Raw genomic sequence first — 18,573 nt, forward strand, 5'->3', positions numbered from 1 at the left:
ATAGTCAAAAAGGAGGACTGAGGTACAATTGTTAAGCATGTTAGTTTTAGTGAGACTTCTCTGCAGTTAATCTTTAGAGGGAAAGAGAGCAAATATCATTCCTCCAAGCTAAGATGTAATGCTGGGCTTCTTCAGTACTGGTCTGTTCCCACTTCTGGGTGGCTTCTGGGACAAGGGAACCAAGAAAATGTATACCATTATATGTGTTATTACCTATCCCCAGAGACATATTTGAAGGCATGGATGGATTTCAAGGGTTGTTACTCCTAAAAGTGAAGTTCCATTTTGGTGTTGCCTTGATTCATGTTGACCCCATGAGACTGTCCGTGACACACATCCTTTATCTGTGCTGCACTGGGACAGGTGGCCTCTCTGCCTTCAAACACAGCTGATGTTCCCACATGCCCCAGGGAATAAGGGCATTATGGAGATGGGCTTTAGCTGAATTGTCTGTTTCTGAAAGGCTACGTTTCTTTTCATTTTTCTTTTTCTTTTTCGTGAGAGTTGCTTTCTTCTTTCTACTTGCAAGGCATCTTTACAGACTTATTTAAAAACAACCCCCTCAGAGGACAGGACACTGATGTAAACTTCCTCCCCTTTGGTTTGGCTTTATTCACAATATCCTAAAGGGCTGCTCAAGCTCGCTGCCCATGTTTAGCCTTAAACTCTTTGTCATCAGAAGATTTTTTTTTTCCTTCCCCATGTACTGAGTCAGCCAAACCTAATTACCCTTTAATCAGTAAAATCAACACCTGCTAACAGGGTGGGCTCTTTTCAGCAAATAGTGCTTCCCTTTTCCAGAGGCTGATAAATTTCCAGGGGTCCTATTGTTTCTTTGTCCTGCTGATAAGGAGCTTTGACTGATAATCTGGTAACGGGTATGGATATCTCATGCCTGTAAAACAGCGCTGGTGAATCTTCCTCTTGGCAAGGGCAGCAGAACCAGGTGAGACAAGAATTATACATAGATGCCAGGAGTCAGATCTCCTGCTATTTTCTCTTTAAAACCTAGGTCAGCCCTGGAAAAATATGAGTCAGAGAGGTTTGGCAGGTGGGATTAAAGTATCAGGTGAAATAAAGAGCAAGGCAGCCTGTAGAAGTTCCCGTTTTTTTATCTTGCTTAAGCAGCCCTTGGCAAAAAAAGTAAGGGGGCAGAATTGTCTGCGGAGAGAAGGGACAGGGGCTGGATTGTACAGAGCCTGTTGGACATCAGGCTGTGTCAGTGCTGTTAGGGCAGCCCAGAGTCACCACTGTCCTTGAGGAGACTCATCTGCAACTTTGCTGGAGACCCTCAATGTGTGGAGGTGTTGTGGGAAGAAGATGCTTAGGTGCAGATCAGGCCAGAACAGCCTCTTGTTCCCGTGATCATGGACAGGATTTGAGCTCAAACTCCAGATTTACTACACTGCTGTCACCCTCTGTGTGGCTCTTTGGAACCTGAGCAAGTGGCTGTATGGGCAGAAGGCAAACAGGGCCACGAGACTTACAGATCCCCTTGGAGTCTGCTTCTAGTACACAGACCATCTCAGGACAGACTTCTGGTGGAAAAAATTACTCTGATATTCATGGCAGCACTCTTGAAAATGTTTTTCCCATATAATCAGTCTGATATTCATCTGAGATATTCACATATAAGCCAATTTGATATTCATGTAACAACAGGTGAAACATTGTTAGAAAATTCAGAATAAGAAACATTTTACAAGTTCACTCAACTCTGAAAAAATCCCAGAGCCCTTTGGGCTGAAGTTTCTTACACTTGTTTTTAGCTCTAAGATCAATGTTTTTGTAGAGTTTCACTTAATTCCATGTGGATGAACAGGACAGAGGAGTAAAAACCACTTGTGGTTTTCCTTGGATGTTTCCACTGAGGTTATTTTTGCTGGATAGGAGCTGCAGATTTGTTCAGCAGTTGTGTGTGGGCCTGGCCCCATCTCCCTTTGGCAGCCCCACACAGTGCAGCTCCATAGGCTTGAATATATGGATACACAGGCTGCTAAATGTCTGGTTTGCTTTGCCTGTGAAATACATCCTCCTCTCTCTGCACCAACACTCAGTTTCTGCCCTAGCCTGAATATGTGGGATATGTCCATTATTTACATGCAAACATACGCCTGAGCTGAAGCTAAGGCTCGTGACCAAAGCCCAGGACCTCCTTCCTGTACTCAGGGACAGCAGAGTTCACCCATCTATCTGTGTCCCCAGTTCTCAGCTCTTTCAAATTAACATGACTGGCTTGATGCTGCTAGGATATAGATGAAAATCAGGAGGATCAGATACTGGATGTACTTCCAGGTGAGTTGGAGCTTTCCTGTAACTCTGCAGGGTGAGCGGTGCTAGGTGAGCATCTAGGGCTGTGCTAGTTGGAGGTTAAAGTAATTGCTATGGAAGGAGCCAGGACTCCTGGGTCTCAAGGCCCGGTTGGATAGGGCTTGGAGCAACCTGGTCTAGTGGAAGGTGTTGCTGCCTGTGGCAGGGAGGCTGGAGTTAGATGATCTATAATGTCCCTTCCAACCCAAACCATTCCATGAAAACCACAGGTCTGGATCTGCTGAAAAACCCTCTGTTGAGTTTAATGAAGGATAGAGGGGTCCAGTGGGTTAGGGAGAGCCTAGCATGGCTTTCTGTTGTCAAAAGAAAGGAGGGTTTTGGATATGTGGCTGATACCAATCCCAGTCCTGCAGTGAGATCCAGGAGGGTTTGATCCTTGGGCCTTTGCAGTCTTCTCTGCTGTAGGATCACTCTCTACAGGGACACAGAATTGTCCTGTCACTGGTCTGGCAGGACATTGCTGCTCACAGGGATTTCAGCAGCAGCTACAAATACCCCATATACCATAAATCTGTGTGAATTCAGGTGCTTTGTTTTGGGCTCCCTCCTTTGAAAACTCTCCTCATCCTTCTGTCTCTCTGCACCAGAGGGACAAGAGCCCTGCATATCTAATCCAACAATAGCTGGGCTCCTCCAGCCCAGCCCCCCGGGGCACCCCTTTCCCCGACTGCCCCCTGGCAGCTCTCAGTGCCACAGCTGGACAGCTGCATACCAACAGGCTGCAGCAAATTTGGGCAAAGAGGTGGCTTTAGGACCCTGGGAACTCCGCCAAGGCTCAGGTAGGTCTGTCTCATTCCTCAGCCGGGATTCATTCACTCCCAGGGATGTGTGTGTGTGTGTGTGTGTGTGTGTGTGTGTGTGTGTGTGTGTGACGAGTGCTTTTCCTTCCCCGCCGCTGGCTGCGAGCCTTCCAAGCAATGGGTCTAACGCTGTTCTCCGGGCAATGAGGAGCACAGGCAGGGGCAGAAACTGCTTTCCTCTCCTCTGGAAGAAAACAAGCCGTGAGGACACCTCAGGATGTGCTGCCCAGATGCGTTTCCCACCTCCACCTTCCTCCTAGGACTCATGTGCTTGACAGCTTTCAGCAACTTTGCCAAGACTTCTGCAGACTTCTCAGGTAGGGAGAAGCGCCGATCCTTTCGTGTGCTGCTCGTGCATGGGGGCTCTTATTCCAGTGCTCGGGAGCAGCTCAGGCAAAGGGGATGTGAACAGATCAGGGATAGCTATGTGGGGAGTAATCTTAATCTTTCAAAAAAAAACCGCCAAAGATGAAAATTGTCTTCCCTAAGAGGATTTTGAGTTTCTTAAAAGCCTTTCTAAATAATTAGCAAAACTATTTCAAAAGAGTTAATCTGAGAAGCTTTGGGGAGGAGAAAAAGAATAGTGTTAACTTGTGTAAGTTTGTAGCAGGAATGGTATTAGCCTGTGTAAGTTTTTAGCAGGTTTTGTGCTGTGTTTCTCATAGGAGTGAAAAGAGGTGGATTAGGAGAGTGGGAAGGTTTGGGATGTTAATTAAAGCTAATATGGCAAGATTAAATTATTTTGGAGTGGGCCAGATCCCCTCCTCTTAACATACAGCTCCTGATTTTTGCAAGAGCCCCCTGAACTGATAAAAGAGGTGCGTGCACAGAACAAATTATATTCTGAGCCTGTGTTTTCGTAAGCTGCAAGAAAAAAATGTCTCATTTATTAATATTTTCTGCATGTAAAAATGTTGATAGCACTTGTTTTGAGTTGTACACAGCAGGTAAATACCCAGCACTTTGAAAGTCTGGAGTCCCATGTAAGTTTCGTGACCCTATAACTGCATTAGTTATTTTAAAATTATGTTTCTGCTTAGGTTCTTTCTGGATGTGTGTGTGGATCAGAGAAAACATAACAGATTTAATTTTGCAACTTTAGTAGAGCTGATCAGTTTGCTTGGGAGTGCCCAGCGAGGGCCACTTTTCTTTTAGGATGTTGGTTCTAATTTTGGGTCTTAGTGTGAATAACTAGCCTGGCATATTCTTTAGGGGTGTTTTGCAAAACTCTTGTAGTGGATAAGAGTTGCCAATTATAGTTTGCTGATGAAAAAGTGTCATTTGCAAGGGTTGAACCTCACTGGACTTGAGTTTCAACACATCTCAGCACTGCTGCTCACTGCCTGGGAGTTCATGTGTCTGTGTGCTGTGAGAAATTTGTGTTAGGAAGGAGGAGCTTGTGGTGGAGGGTGGGGGAAGGAATATATACGGTAGCTGGAAGTCTTAATGTGAATTGAAGGGGGCTGGCTTGCCTGTGATTCAGTCTCCTTTGGGGGCACATCAGTCCTGGGGGCTTCCATTCAAGGCAGATCTGCCTCTGAATGGAAAGGGCTGAGGCATTTCCCTGTTTCTAGTGTGCTTTTATCCTTTTCTTGGCACTGAGCTTTCTCGGTGCTCCTGCTTGCAAGCAAGTTGATGAGGAAGGGGTGCATGGAGTGGGCATGATGGGAGCAAAAGCTGCAGCAGGGGAAGGAGTTGTCTTTCTGAAATGAAGATAAAGTTATCCCAGCCAGGCCAAATTGCCAAGCGTTAAAATGTGTACAGGTGTCCCAGGGCAAAGGTGCTTTACATTGTGTTTGTACAACATAGCTGAAACAGTGGAAGGAAATTTGATAGGCTTCAGAGGTGCTGGCAGGGGGAGCAGACGCTGTTCTTTTAAAAAATGGATAAGAAGCTTGCTGATAACGAAGTAATATTTTCTGTAGCATCCAACTCAACTGTCATGCTTTGAGAGAAGAGGGATGGCTTATATCCCTGAGCATGTGTGTGGCAGGGCTGCACTCTGAAGCAGGGTCTGTAATCCCAGCAGCACAACCTCCCACGAGTTTCCATAACTGTTGAAACCTTCTGCCAGGTCCAACCTATGTTTTCTGATTGCAGGCTTGGCGAATGTCCCCAGTCTTGTTGGACTGACTGTACCTTGCAGGACAGGAAACATGATTTGCTGCAGGAAAGGGCTGTACCCGGTGTGTAGCAGCTCAAATATAGTTTTGTAAGCTGAGGAGTTGAATAACCACAAGATGAAAGGGGGTAGGAAAAGGTACAGCATTTCCCAAATCACATCTTATGTTTTCCCAGCACGTATTGCACTGACCCCATTCACCTCCCTCCAATGCATGAGGGTTTGCACCATGTGCCTCTCTGAAGGAGCAGCAGCCCAGGTAAATTCCTACCTGATGGAGCATCTTGTTTGTCACTGTTATCCCTCTAAGTGAATTGTCAGCTGGCTTGAGGAATGGAAGGGGGGCAACCTTCAGACGTTATTTGACTGTAACTGTTTCTGGCCTGTTATACACTTTCCTATATTTCATCATGTTCTGAATTCTCTGGCATGACTGGAATTGAGCAGGTGAACATCTTTGGGGAAGACTTGTAGCTTTACTGTATGCCATCCCACCTAGAGGTGGTGCATCTAAAAGATAAATTGTCTGCACCCCAGGGAGAGGAGTGGATTTGTATTGGATATTACTGCTGAGGAATGTAAGGCTTGCTGTGATCCCACAGAGGCTTCTGCAGCAGTTGGTGCTGCAGGTAGATGACACAGTTCTTTGGGATGTAAAGGCTTTTCCAGCTTGCAAATGAATAGCAGTACTGCTCAGAGTCAGCAGCTGATGCTCTTTGGGGAAGAGTCTGGGTTTACACTTAGTCCTGTAGGCCTTGTACAGCACCAAAACCTCTCTGGCTTCTTGGCTTGGTTCAGCTCAGCATTACCAAGGAGATGCTGCTGTTTGTAATAGGTCATGGCTGTGCGGTGGTGGCCAGAGTGTGTGGATCCAGCCCTGGAAGGAAAGCTCAGGGACAACCAGTCTTGAGCTCTAAGCAGATCGTAAGTCAGCAGCACTGATCTGATTTTCATGCTGAAGCTCTGCAGTAGGGCTGGATAAAAGACTTACCAAGAACTTCAAACCCAACCACATCCCACTGCTTCCAGTACTCTCCCACTGGCTGGGTCTTCAAGGATTGTGTCTCTCAGCTGCAGGAAGATTTCAATTTTATGTAGGTCATGGCAAGGCACACCTTGAGAAGGTGCCTAGAGATGTGGTTAACAGAGTCTCAGCTCTCACAAGAGAGCACAAGCAGGGCTGGTGGGGATTTCTAACCCCTGAGCACCCAGTCTCACATGGGGGCTACATCCCTCCTATTTGAACAGCTCAAACACCACAACGTGAACATGAGCAGTGCGTGTCCTGCTGGGGACTGGTGCAATCTGAGATGTAAGAATTCAAATTCCTTTTAAGTGAAGTATTTGAACTATGTGAAGAGTTTTGAAGCTGTTTTGTTTAATAGTTCTTTAAACATTGATGTTTGCAACAGGGTGTGGGGGTAGGAAGTAGATCCTGAGGGAGAGAGTGGAGTTATCAGGCACTTTGCAGTCACCACTTAAGAAGGCCTGGACTTTTTCTCAGTGGCTGCTTGTAGAATGGACTCTTGGTTTAATCTCACTCTGTGATCTCTTCTTGTGCTCAGGACTGTTTGAAGGCTTAGAACCTGCTGTCTTGATGTGTCACTTACCCCTTATTTCAAGGTGATGCTTGAGGACTGTGATGAGGTGTGGGGCATGAATCTGATCTTTTGAATCTCTGTACATTAACTGTAAACCTCCAGTTCTAATCTCAGTAGCAGCAATGACTTCTCCAAAATCATTGCAGTTTGATAAAACTGCACCTTTGTTTTAGACCCTTTCTAATTTTAGTGAGAGTCCAAGACAGCAATGCCCTTGCCCTGCCCAGGGAAGCTACACCATAGCTCCTCTGCCTGGGCTCTGGGAGGCAGTGCTCCATGTGCAGTTCACAGACCTTGCTCCTCGGAGGGACAATGAAAATGGGGCCAAAAAGTAGGCTTTGGTGCTAACTTTAGATGCAGGCATTGAGAGCTTAGTCACCAGCTATTGCTCATATCCTGTGTGCTCTCTCTGCTCAGCCACAATGTTCTTGTCTCTGAAACTAAATCATGCAAACCCATGTTGAATTTTGCTCTGTCCACCGCTGCCAAGGTGACCATTTAACTTCCAGCTGCATACCTGCAAGGAATTAAACGTATGCCATTATCATGCCATGCTCCAGTTCTCCTCAAGGATTTTCCTTTAGCTGATTTCAGGCACATTGGGCAGAAAGGTAGTGGCATCAGGTCTGTGTAATTGCTACGAGTTTCATGTTAATGGAGACAGGTCTCTCCACTGCTGCAGAAAGGGCTGTGAACTCAAGAATTGACAGACATCAGAGAATCCACTGCAAGGATCAAAGCCAAAAAGTTGGGTTTCTAGGCATGGAAACAGCTTGGCTGGGAGCTCGTGCCTTTTCTGACACAGGAGAACCCAGGTGAAAGAAAAACCAGCCCCGGTAGTGCTGCTCCCCTTGGGCCTGCTTTAATGTTTATGTTCTTTGCATTAGATTTTGGCACAAGCTGGATGTGAGCAGCACGTTGCTTAAGAAAGCTGATCTGGCGTCAAGCCAGATGAAAACTCCCATCCACACCCTGCAGGTGAGCCCTGGGTAGCTTTTCGAACCTCTCCCTGGAGGCCTATCTTGGTTTTGAAAGCACAAAGAATTTTTTGTTGTTGTTGTTATTATAGTTGGTGGTGGTTGGTTGGGTTGTTTTTTTTTCCCCCTTATCCCCAAGAATATCAGGTTTCAAGTGAAAGCTGCTTTTGCCACCTCCCTGCTAATTGGCTCAGTGTGTTTGTTTGAGTGATGAGGGCTGGAGTTGGGGAGGGGAAAGCCACTTCTCCCTGATTGCATTTAATCAGTCCATAATAAAGGCAATTTGTTTGACAACTCCATTCACCAAATTATCACCAAAATCTACATGCTAACAGCTTCTGAATGCCTAATGGCCCTAAATGGGTCTATGGTGTCAAGGGGGATCTGAAATTTCCATGTGTTGAAGGTTTCAGGCTGTAAAAGAGGGCATTTTCAAGAGAAAGGCAGATACATCACCACACTGGATAAAAAATTGTAACTCAATAATGAGGGCTGAGTTTTTGACCCCAGGGGCAAACAGACATGCTTTAGACTTTGGTTAAAGACTGGGCCAAATCCAGGCCACCTCCATACCGTGTCTTGGGGAAGGGCTCTGAGTGATGAGGTAGGGTGGACCTCAGGTTGCTGTTTGGAGAGGTCCCTGCCCCAGGGGATATTTTCCTCCTCAGCTGGAGGCCATATGTGCTACTCCATCCATGAGAGCTGCCTGGCTGCAGTTTGGCTTATTGAGGGCAAACTTCCTGTGCTGGGGTAGAGATATTCTCCTTTGCAGAGCTGACAAAATCCAAAACCCCATTAAAGGTGGTTTAAAGCCACGTGGCCTCTTCTGATTACGCTCTGGAGATGTGGCTGCACAGGGTGGGAGCTGAAGGGGGTGGCTGTGTCTGGGAGCCATGGCTGAGGGATTCTCACGGGGGAAGCTGCAACTGGGGTTTGTGTCACATATGTCTGTTTGCCAGTGGAAAAAGGTCTAAAGACCTCAGAAAGTTGGGGGGCGTTGGAGGAGTAAATCAGAAGGAGTTTGGGTGGGTATCAAGTGCCAGATCTGCTGCTCTTGGGAGAGCAGGAAAAGAATCAGCCCAGAGGCTGCGGCTATTTTGGTGCCTGAGAGAGTTGTTCTGGTTTATCAGCGGGGATGCAGCTTTGTGGAATCAACAAAACCACATTACCAAGACCAAATACCTTGTTAAGCAAAGATACAGGTTTCTGTCCACCTCTGCCTGGAAGCATGCTCTAGAAAGCACTGTGGATTTCCCAGCAGTTGTGATGAAAATGCTGTGCCTGCTGACTGTAAAAATACTCAGTGTTTGCTTTTTTACTCACAGCTGAGGGGACCAAATTGAGCTTCAGGATGACAAACACGTGTTTCCAATTCCTTCTGTTTGTGGTCCTGGGCAGTCACCATGGGCACTGCTCCTACTGCTGTGAAAAACCAGCTGCTGGTTGGTGTTTGTGGGAGCAGGGAAAAGAGACGCAGTCTGGGAGGGATGGATGGGGCTGCTGTGGGTGCCAGAATGCCTCATGAAGGGTCTGTGGGAAACCTCATGGAGGCAATGACTTCAGGCTCAAGAGACGTATGTGCGCATCTGGAAATCCACTGGTTTAGCCATCACAGCTGTCAGCAAGAACCAAGGGACCTCAGGGATCCCAACGTCTGTGTGATGACTGGCAATATTTATATTGCATCTACTAATTGCAGGGACCCAGAAAATGATGGTTTTGTTAGTACCAGGAACACTTTATTTAATTAGTACTATTAACAAAAAAAGATTTAAAAAATCTACTGTGGTAATTTTAATAACATCAAAGTATCCCAGTATCCCACTAGATGCACAGACAATTTGAGGAAATTGTCCAGCATTCTTCCTATGTCTGTGTGTTATCAGGTACACAAATGCTGCAGAATTAAAGAAAGAAACTATTTATATCCTTATGTAAATTTTTCCCTGACTTAAGGCACTGTGAAAGCAGATTTTATGTCACAAATAATTTGGTCAATAAAAAAAAAAAAAAAAAAGTGAGAATTTTGACAAATCCTTTTTTTCAACTGAGATACTTAGAAGTTAAACCCACAATTTAATTTGGGGGGAGAGGAGAATAAGCTTCGTTTCTGCAGGAGGAGAAAAACTGTGTTTTTACACTTGGCACTCATGCTGATCCTTTTGTTGATGCTAATTTAAACATGGCCTATTCTCCCAAAGTGCTCAGTGTTCAGAACTGAAGATTGGCCTGTGCTCTGTTCAGGTGGGTGTGCAGGGATTTACTTGGCCAACACCAGAGCTGTTTACATGTCTTATTTGAGGCTGACTGCTTATGCTTGGCATGTTTGTGCAGGTATAGATTGAACTTTCTGTTTTCTGTTCCAAAATAGCTATCCCAGGGGGGAGGGACACCATTTAAAGCAACTACCAGTTTTGGTTTGGTTTCTTGTGCTCTTGTAATTTCTTTATACTAATACCCAAGAGTTTCACAGATTATGTCCCTTGAAAGGTGTGTGACTGCCTGCAGGAACAGACCCAATGTGCTCCTCAAAGTGGCTGAGAGGATTTTTGGTCAAGTTGGTTTGGTACAATAGCACAAGGCTCCTTGTGTCCTTGCCAGTGCTGTGCCTCATTGATCCAGCATTGCTGTTGTCTGGGATTTTTGTGCTCTTTCCAAAAGACAGCCACAGGCCAAAATCTGCTCAGCTGTGAGGCAGCTTTGCTGACTTGCCAAGAGCTGTGCAGAATGAACAGAAGCGCAGAAATTAATCCCAACTCATCTTCTTGAAGATTAAAACTAGTGTGGGAGTAATAATTGGGAACACGTTTAAGAGAGCTGCTTGGGTTACCTGTTATTATTTATTTACTTAGCTGTTCCTTTTGCCTGAGGACAGATTGTTAGTTGTGACTCTCTCAGCCTGGGGTTGGGCTAATCCAAATGTGCCTGGCTCAGCTCACTAACCGAGGGTATGAACTCATTTGTAGTAATTAAAACGATGAATGTCTCCTCTTTCAGCATGTGCAGGACCTGGCTGCTGGGACCCCAGTGTGTGTCTTCTCACGTCAGAGAGACAATGATGAGTTGGTAGTTCTGGGTTGCACAGGAAAATAAATCTTGGCTGAGTCTTTTCAGATCTACTCTGTGCTCTTGAGCTGTCTTGGTAGATGCTGTGGCGTCAGTGCTGATGGGCCTCTTTGGACACTGAGGCATGCTGTTCGACAATCCCTCCTGGATCCATCTGGATCCTTGCATGAAGATGGAGCAGTGTGTGTGTGACCTGCAGTTTGGGCAAACCCTCTGAGTGCTCAGGTGTCAGAAGTGTGTTTGAATGAACAGATGGATGTAGATGCTGCTGAAGAATTTGCAGTAGATGCTGTCCAAGCACTTAAGTTGTGGAGGGTAGGGGAGCTCACATTCAGCTGTTGGCAAAGATCCCACATCCTTAACAAGGAGAAAGAAAGATTTAAAAATATATATTTTGTTTCTTTAATGTTACATCTAAAGCAGAAGGCCTAGAGACCCAGAGGAGATTCATCAGCCATTTACAATCAAAAAACATTACTGTGTGCTTTTGTGCACCAACTTTTGACCTGGTATCAGTACACTATTTGCCAGGAGAGAGATTTTTCTCTCCTCCAGCAGCCCATAAAAGAATCAGAATCCTCAGAGTGTGAGAGGGAGGTGACATTAGGTGAGATACAAAATCCTTGACAAACTGGGTACCTGATGGTGCTGCTTATCAAGCGGCCATTCGGACCACCTACTCTGAGACCCCCTGTGTGCTTGTATTATTTTATTTTCATCTGCTATCAGATGCCTGTGGTTTTGCTGCTATGATTTTATCAACATGTGTTTTATCAGCCTCAAGGGTTTAAAGTGGGCTTTTACTCCCACTAATAAATATGAAAACAAACACAGCAGTGTGGGGATTTTCTGCTAATGTTTCCTCTGTGATTTCTGTATCACACTGTGGGCTGGTGTTGATACTAAGGGTGCTCTACAGCAGGTGCAATTCCTGACATTAAATTTCCATGTTTGCTGTATTTTGCAAAGGCTTTGGCTCACATGTTTTTCCTGAAAGTTGTGTTGGGCCGAAAGTGCACACTGTGCAGCTAAACTGATAGGTGGTAACTTGAGCTCCTATGGCTGGGTTATGGATTATTGTTTTGGGCCCCAGGCTTTGGGAAATCTCTTCCCTCTGTGGTCTGTGTGGGGCCCGTACATGCAGTGCTGTGGTGCCCATAGGATGCTATGGGACAAAATTCTGAAGTTCAGTTTTGAAAAAAATTAGCTCTTGTGAGAAACATTCAAATAACAGTATTATTATTCAAATAAAACATTGGGAAGTTAAGAAGTGTTAAAATGAAGGTAGTTTTAACTGCTTGAGTCCAGCCCTTTGGGTGTTTATGCTACTCTTCAATGAGAACATTCTTTTTCTCTACTTCCTTAGGATTCCTACGTTGTCCAGGGCACAGAACCGTGGCCTTAAAATAGTTTTCTTTGTTTTTCTGTTCTTTGTGGCCCTGGGGCTCTATTTTCTCTATGTTTATTGGTATTTAAATCCTATTATATTATTGAAACCCTATTCTGCTTGTTGTGAGGTATGTTCTTACAGGGATGTACTTACCCTTCTGGGAGGAGTCTGGAATGTTACCTGCTTTGCACAGACAAGAATCCAAGGCAGAGAGCTCTAACTACCCAATATATCAGAAATTGTTCAGTATCTACCTTTTTTCTCCAGGAGCAGCCCCTTATGTAGTCTCTTTAAGTTGTGATAAGCAGGATGAAATGTATGGTACTCGGTAGACAGTTTCTCCTCCAATATTATAATATCTATGTGCAAATGGACTGCACAGGTTAAAAAGAACATTTCAGTTGCAAAGTTAAGTGCACCTGAGTGTTGTGAGTTAACACCTGTAGGCAGCCAAGCACTACCCAGCTGCTTGCTTGCCTCCACTTCCTACCTCCAAGTAGGACAGGGGAAGAGGGAGAGAAGAGTAAAAGAAAGAAAAGTCATGGAATGACATAAAAATAGTGAAAGAGGAGTGGAGGAAATAAAAAAGAAAGCAAAATAAGTGATGCAAAGGCAATCACCCACTGCCTCCCACAGGCAGACTGATGCTTAGTCAGTTCCCAAGCTGACTTACCCCACTTCACTCTGTCTTGTTGCTGAGCATGGTACTACTACATGGCATGGGATATCTCTTTGCTTGGCTAGAGTCACCTGCCTGGCTGTATCCCTCCCAAAATCTGGTGCACCCTTCAATCTATTCACTGGGAGGGCAGAGTGAGGGACAAAGTGCTGATGCAGTGCAAAAGCTGTTCAGCATTAGCTAAAACATTGATGCATTATCCGTGCTGTTTTGGTTGTGGATAAAGAGCACAGCACTATACAAGCTGCTACAAAAAAATTGACTCCATCACAGCCAGACACAGAACCCTAAGGAAAGGGCAACATTACACCTGTATTTTATGTGTAATATGAGCTATAGGTTGATATCATAGGAAACCCTCAGCAGATATGATCTGAGCCATAAAGTGCAGTTGTGAGAAGGGTCTTGTTTTGCATAGTTTTTGTCCTGGTTTCCTTTTTTTTTTTTTTTCCCTTAGAGCAGTCATGCTTTGAGGGTTGTTTTATTTGAGATAAGAGTTCTTAAAATTGAGTTACAAATTTGGGGTCAGTCCTTGTTGAAACACATTCTAAAAGATCTTTTAAAATAAGTTTTGAAGACATTTCCCCTTCCAAATTTTTTTGCTTGCTTCTGTCCCTCCATAAAAGAAAAAAAAAAAAAAAAGTATGTGTGTCTATTCAAAGGCACAAATAAAGATCCTGCAGTGCAAGTGATATTGCTAAAAATACATCCTCTGGGATTTGTTCGGTTTATTTCTCTCTGGATTTTTATTGTGTGGGTAACCCCTTGGAAACCAAGGTTGTTGATCTGTTTCCAAAGCATGTCCCTCTCTTCATGTATCCTTTGTATGGGGGCCACTTCTGTTGTGTTAACACTCTTTGCTTCCTGGTTTATGTGCTCATCTGAATTCCAGCCCAAAGAGGTTAAACCCTTATAAAAAGTGAGTTGGGCGAGGAAGCGGCTCCACAGTTGGTGCAGGAGCGCACATCTGTGACCCACGCTGTGCTCACATGTTAGTTTATTGTTGGCCTCACAATAAAGGATAGCGCTGGGGTTTTGTTCTGCCAAACAACTTTGATGGAATGAATTGTATAGAAACAAGAATAGATGAAGCCTGCTGTTATTTGCCATAATGTTCTTTGTTTTAGCTGCAGTGTGGGGGATGCAGAACTCCCAGAAGAGGATGGCCTCTATAACAGCCAAGGAGAGCTGATGGATTGGAGAGGGATGCAGAGAAATGTTCAAAAAGCAGGGGTGAAAATTTTTTCTGATTTGGATTTGCTTGTCTTTAGCTGTTGGCCCCAGGCTTTCACTTTGGCTTTACTACAGGAGCAGAGACTCTGCTGTACCAATAAGTTGCACAATGAATGTGTTTGGTGCCATTTGCCCTGGGTTTGGTCCGGAGTTAATATGCAGAGATAGCAGTTAGTGCATTTGGCAATGGTACAGCCGAGTGGCTGGATTGTAAACGTCTTTCGGCAGCTGCAGGAAATGGAATGCTTGGTGTCAGACAATCCATTTTTCTTGCCGGTTAAATGAAAATCTCTTTATCTCTCTTTTCATAAACATTGTCCATGTAATTGGAGGTCAAGGTTCAAGTTCAAACTGATAAGATTATTTTGCGTCCCTAAGCTGCATGACAATGGTCCCCTTGGCAAATTAAGCCATGGATCTCCTTTTGCCATAATGGGAACCAATCTCATTAGAAACAGAGCTGGATTAGTGATGAGTCCAACCTCCCATACAGATACAGACTCTGACCCCAGCAGGCCTGAAGTGCCTTTTGTTCACTCAGCCTCCTCTGCATTTTCCCAGCGCTCCTACGTCTGTGTGATGGAGCTGGGGGAGATTATTTCTGCTCAAGCAAAGCCTTCTGAGGGGTGAAAAACAAGCTGATTGGTCAGCGTGGTATCACAATAGGAATGATAAGATGTTTTTAAAATGTTTATCTTGATTTAAGTCATTGGAGTACAAGACCGATTAAGCTGGCTGTTACAGGGTATTGAAGATTAAGGGCCAATTGTCACTGCTTTGACTTGTGATGAAGATGATCCTTTTCTGCCTCTCAGCACTGCCGTCGTCTACTGATCAGAAAATCTGAATCTATTCACACCAAGCTCCCCAGCATCTGAACACAGGAAACTCTTTTTTGGGGACAAAGGAAAACAAACCTTTTCACCTGTGACCTGTATTTGTTCTGTCTGTCCTTCTTCATGCCAGTTTTGGTTCCTGAGGGGTTGTTTGCAGCCACGTCCAAGCTGCTTTATCAAGCAGGTGGGACTGAGAGTCCTGAGCTGGCTCTGTGGACACCAGTGCCAGCAAGAGAGCAGCACAGCTGTGCCTACAGCAGGCTCCTGGGCAGATGTTGTGGCTCAGGAGTGGTGCTGAGCTGTGGGGGTGCTGTGCTGGAATCCACTCTGTCTGTCTGTCTATCTCTCTATCTATCTATTTTATCAGCATTTTTTCCTCTTGATGAGGGTCCTTAGTTCTGGGAGACTAGAGGTGCAGCCTTGGCTGATTCCAGCTGCTCCCATGAGATGGAGCCTTGCTAAGGATGCTAAGAGGGGTAAATCCTACTGCTTCCCGGGTTAAAAGCCATTTTCTGATCCTTAAGGAAATCCTTGTGCCCTTGCATCTCTTGTATGTCCTACTCCTCTGATCTTGGAGGTATTGCCAGGAGCTTGACTCCTGGATGGAAGTTTGTGCTTGAAGCAATCTGGCAGGGAGGGCAGATTGTGGGTGCGATATTTGAAAGTGGCACCAATGGAAAAATGAGCCTGGTCTGTTATTGTAGTAGCTAGTTGCTATGGGTTAGCCTGGGGGCTGATGCTGACTTGTTGAGTAATTCACTAAAAATCAGTAGGGCTATTCCCATGAGGGAAAGTTGGCTTCTGTATATGTCCACTCCTAATGGGTACAAAGTGGGGTTTTGGTTTTTTTTTTAATTATTAAATGTGATTGTCAAGAATAAGGGTTAATCAGGGTAACTAGCACTGATAAGCTGTGGCCTGTGTCTCACCAGCCAGAGTGCAAATGGTCAGCCAAAGAAACAGATCTGTTTTCTGTTCCTGCTACATTTCTGGATATATTTTAAGGTTTCTCGGAAAGATCAGAACAATGAAACACCCTTTGACAACAGCAGTCTCTTTTCTTCATGGTGCAGCCTGAGGAAGCATTCAGACCCTTTCCTTCTGGGATTGCTCATTTCCTCTTTTTTTTTATCCTCCTGAAATAAAAACAATACTCTCCCAAAAGCACAACTTCTGCAGTGCTCTGGCAGAGCCAGCCTCTGTCACTCCACCAGGCAGGCATCAGATGGGACATTGTCTTATGTTTTCCCCCTCTAAGCTGCAACTCAGAGAAAACAAATTACAGCCAAAACCAAAACAAAAACTAAAACCCCCTTTTCATATATTGTTTTAGTGTTGTCAAAAATAGTAACTAATGCCCACCCTGAATTTCTCTCAGTCTTTTTGCCAAGATTTCAATCCTTTATATGCATAGAGGGGAATGAGGCATGTGGGAAAGAAATCACATGCAGTGAAATGAAATATCATGCAGTCAATCGGAGCCACAATCCCTGGGTGTCCTGAATTCTGAGACTGTAGCCCCAAGCTTGATTCAAGTGTGAGAGGAGCCTGTGATTAAAGAGACTATCACAAAACTCCTGTCCTTGCCTATACAGCCCTGAAACTCACTGTAAGAGCTTGAGATCTGTGGGACTCTGCGGGACTCTGCCTCTTTTCATGCCTGTCCCTTTTCATTACATGATTCCTGATTGTCTCCATATGTCTTTCACTGTAGTTTGAGCCCTTGCTGGTTTTCTTGGAGCCCAGATTCCAGTTACCTGAATTGTGTTGATTTCTAAATAGTTTGGGGGCTGAGGAGTTTAAGATGTATGTACTCCCCCATGAATAGTGATGCCTCTCTGAAGACTTCCTGCTACAGAAAGGTCTCCTAAAGTCGACAGATGACTGAGCAGATGGTTAGATAGATAGTCCTGTCTGTCTTCTGCTTTTGAGTGGGTGATCTTGTCTGTGACTACTCAGATAAAGTTTCTTCTGGAAAGGATGCCTTTATTTGCACTGCTGCAGTCCCAAACATCAGAGTGGGCTCAAAAGCAGCAATTCAGAGCGTTGAATCTCTGCATGTGTGAAATTTGCTTGCAATGCTTTTGATAAGACACAGCTGCAGCAAGTGTTGCCAGCCTCTAAGGCTGGTGGTGGCTGGCTGCCTTTACCAGGCAGATGTGGCTGGAGGGAGCATTTTCTTTGTCAGCTTGGCCTGATGATGGGCTGTGCTACCTTTCTCTCTGGTGGAGGCAGTAGAGAATGAAACACTTCTACTACTTTTTTCACCACTGTGGCTGTGGTCCACCTCCTTCTGCTCCCTAGTGCAGTATCAGAATTATCTTGATCCAAACTTTATTTTTTGTGTTATTAAGGACTAAATCAACCTGATCCACCTTGATCCCCAGGGGAGACTTTGTCACAGCCTTTCAGTACTTGAAGGGGACTTAGAGAGAGACTTTTTGCCAAAGGCTGCAGTGACAAGACAAGAGGTAATGGCTTTAAACCAAAATATTTAGACTAGGTATAAGAGAGAATGTTTTTATGGTCAGTGTAGTGAGACATTGGAACAGGTTGCACAGAGAAGCTGTGGGTGGCCCATCCCTGTTCAAGATTATGATGGAGAGGGCTTTAGGCAACCTGACCTGGTGAAAAATGTTTTGGGGAGTTTGATTAGGTGATCTTTGAAGATCCCTTTGAACTCAAACTGTTCTGTGATTCTAAGATTTCAGGATTCTATTTAAACTCAGACTTGTTCCTTTTTGCAAAACTTTTCTGTTGGTTGAAAGCCACTTTTCTTCTGTAGGGTTAGAGACAGCTGCAGAGCACTGTTAGTGCCCTGAGTGAGAAGATTTTACCCTTGTATCTGTGTCTGTTGGATGTGGAATTGTCTTAAAAAGCCCTCCTCAGCCTTGTCAATATTGGTGGATTAGTGCAGAGCTGCATTTCTGTGTCTGCTTGCCAAAGCAGCCTAAGCTAGAGAATGTGCATGGGGAGGGAGGCTGGCCAGATGCCTGCTCCCTTGTTTCAGGGCCTTTCTGGCTCATTTCCTGGTATAGTTTTCTGAAGAACATCATAACTGCCTCCATCCCAGCTGTATGTCATCAGCATTACGGCAGCACTGATGGATGGGGAGAGATCAGGCCTTTTCCTGAACACTTGTCCTGGTGGTGGTGGAGTACAAGTGAGGCAAACACCCTCTTCTTCTCTGAAGGAGTGGCCATCAAGGGACAATCACTTCATTTAAGGTTTTTTTCTGCTGGTGACAATGAGCCTGATTTGCACTGTGGAGAAGCTGACGTGTAGATGGTGTCTGGCTCATTTGATAAGAGAACTCAGCTCTGCTCCAGCCCCTCTGAGATGTGCAATGAGGGCAAGAAGTTTTCTTGGACATTAGGCATGGGGAAAGAACACTTATCACAGAAATGTGGTGGGAACAGGTGGGGAAATAACTGTCTGATGGTGTGTTTAAACACAGACTGAGCATGCATGGAATCGGTGGACAGAGGTGAAAATTTACTCTCCCAGACTGTTCTCTATCTTAATCTTGCCTGGCTGT

The 18,573-nt window shown here is 44.9% G+C and overlaps 1 protein-coding gene across 1 annotated transcript in view; it reads left to right on the forward strand.

Moving 5' to 3' along the window:
* Window positions 1-850: 850 nt before the first annotated feature.
* EVA1A (eva-1 homolog A, regulator of programmed cell death) overlaps window positions 851-18,573 on the forward strand; it is a 206,361-nt gene continuing 188,638 nt past the window's right edge. The window contains exons 1-2 of the mRNA XM_040060666.1: window positions 851-946; window positions 3,280-3,448. Of these exons, the coding sequence (XP_039916600.1) occupies window positions 3,349-3,448 (100 nt within the window). The 5' untranslated portion in view covers window positions 851-946; window positions 3,280-3,348. The remainder of the gene's footprint in view (window positions 947-3,279; window positions 3,449-18,573) is intronic.

This window comes from Hirundo rustica, chromosome 3, assembly GCF_015227805.2.
Source record: "Hirundo rustica isolate bHirRus1 chromosome 3, bHirRus1.pri.v3, whole genome shotgun sequence".
NCBI lineage: Eukaryota > Metazoa > Chordata > Aves > Passeriformes > Hirundinidae > Hirundo > Hirundo rustica.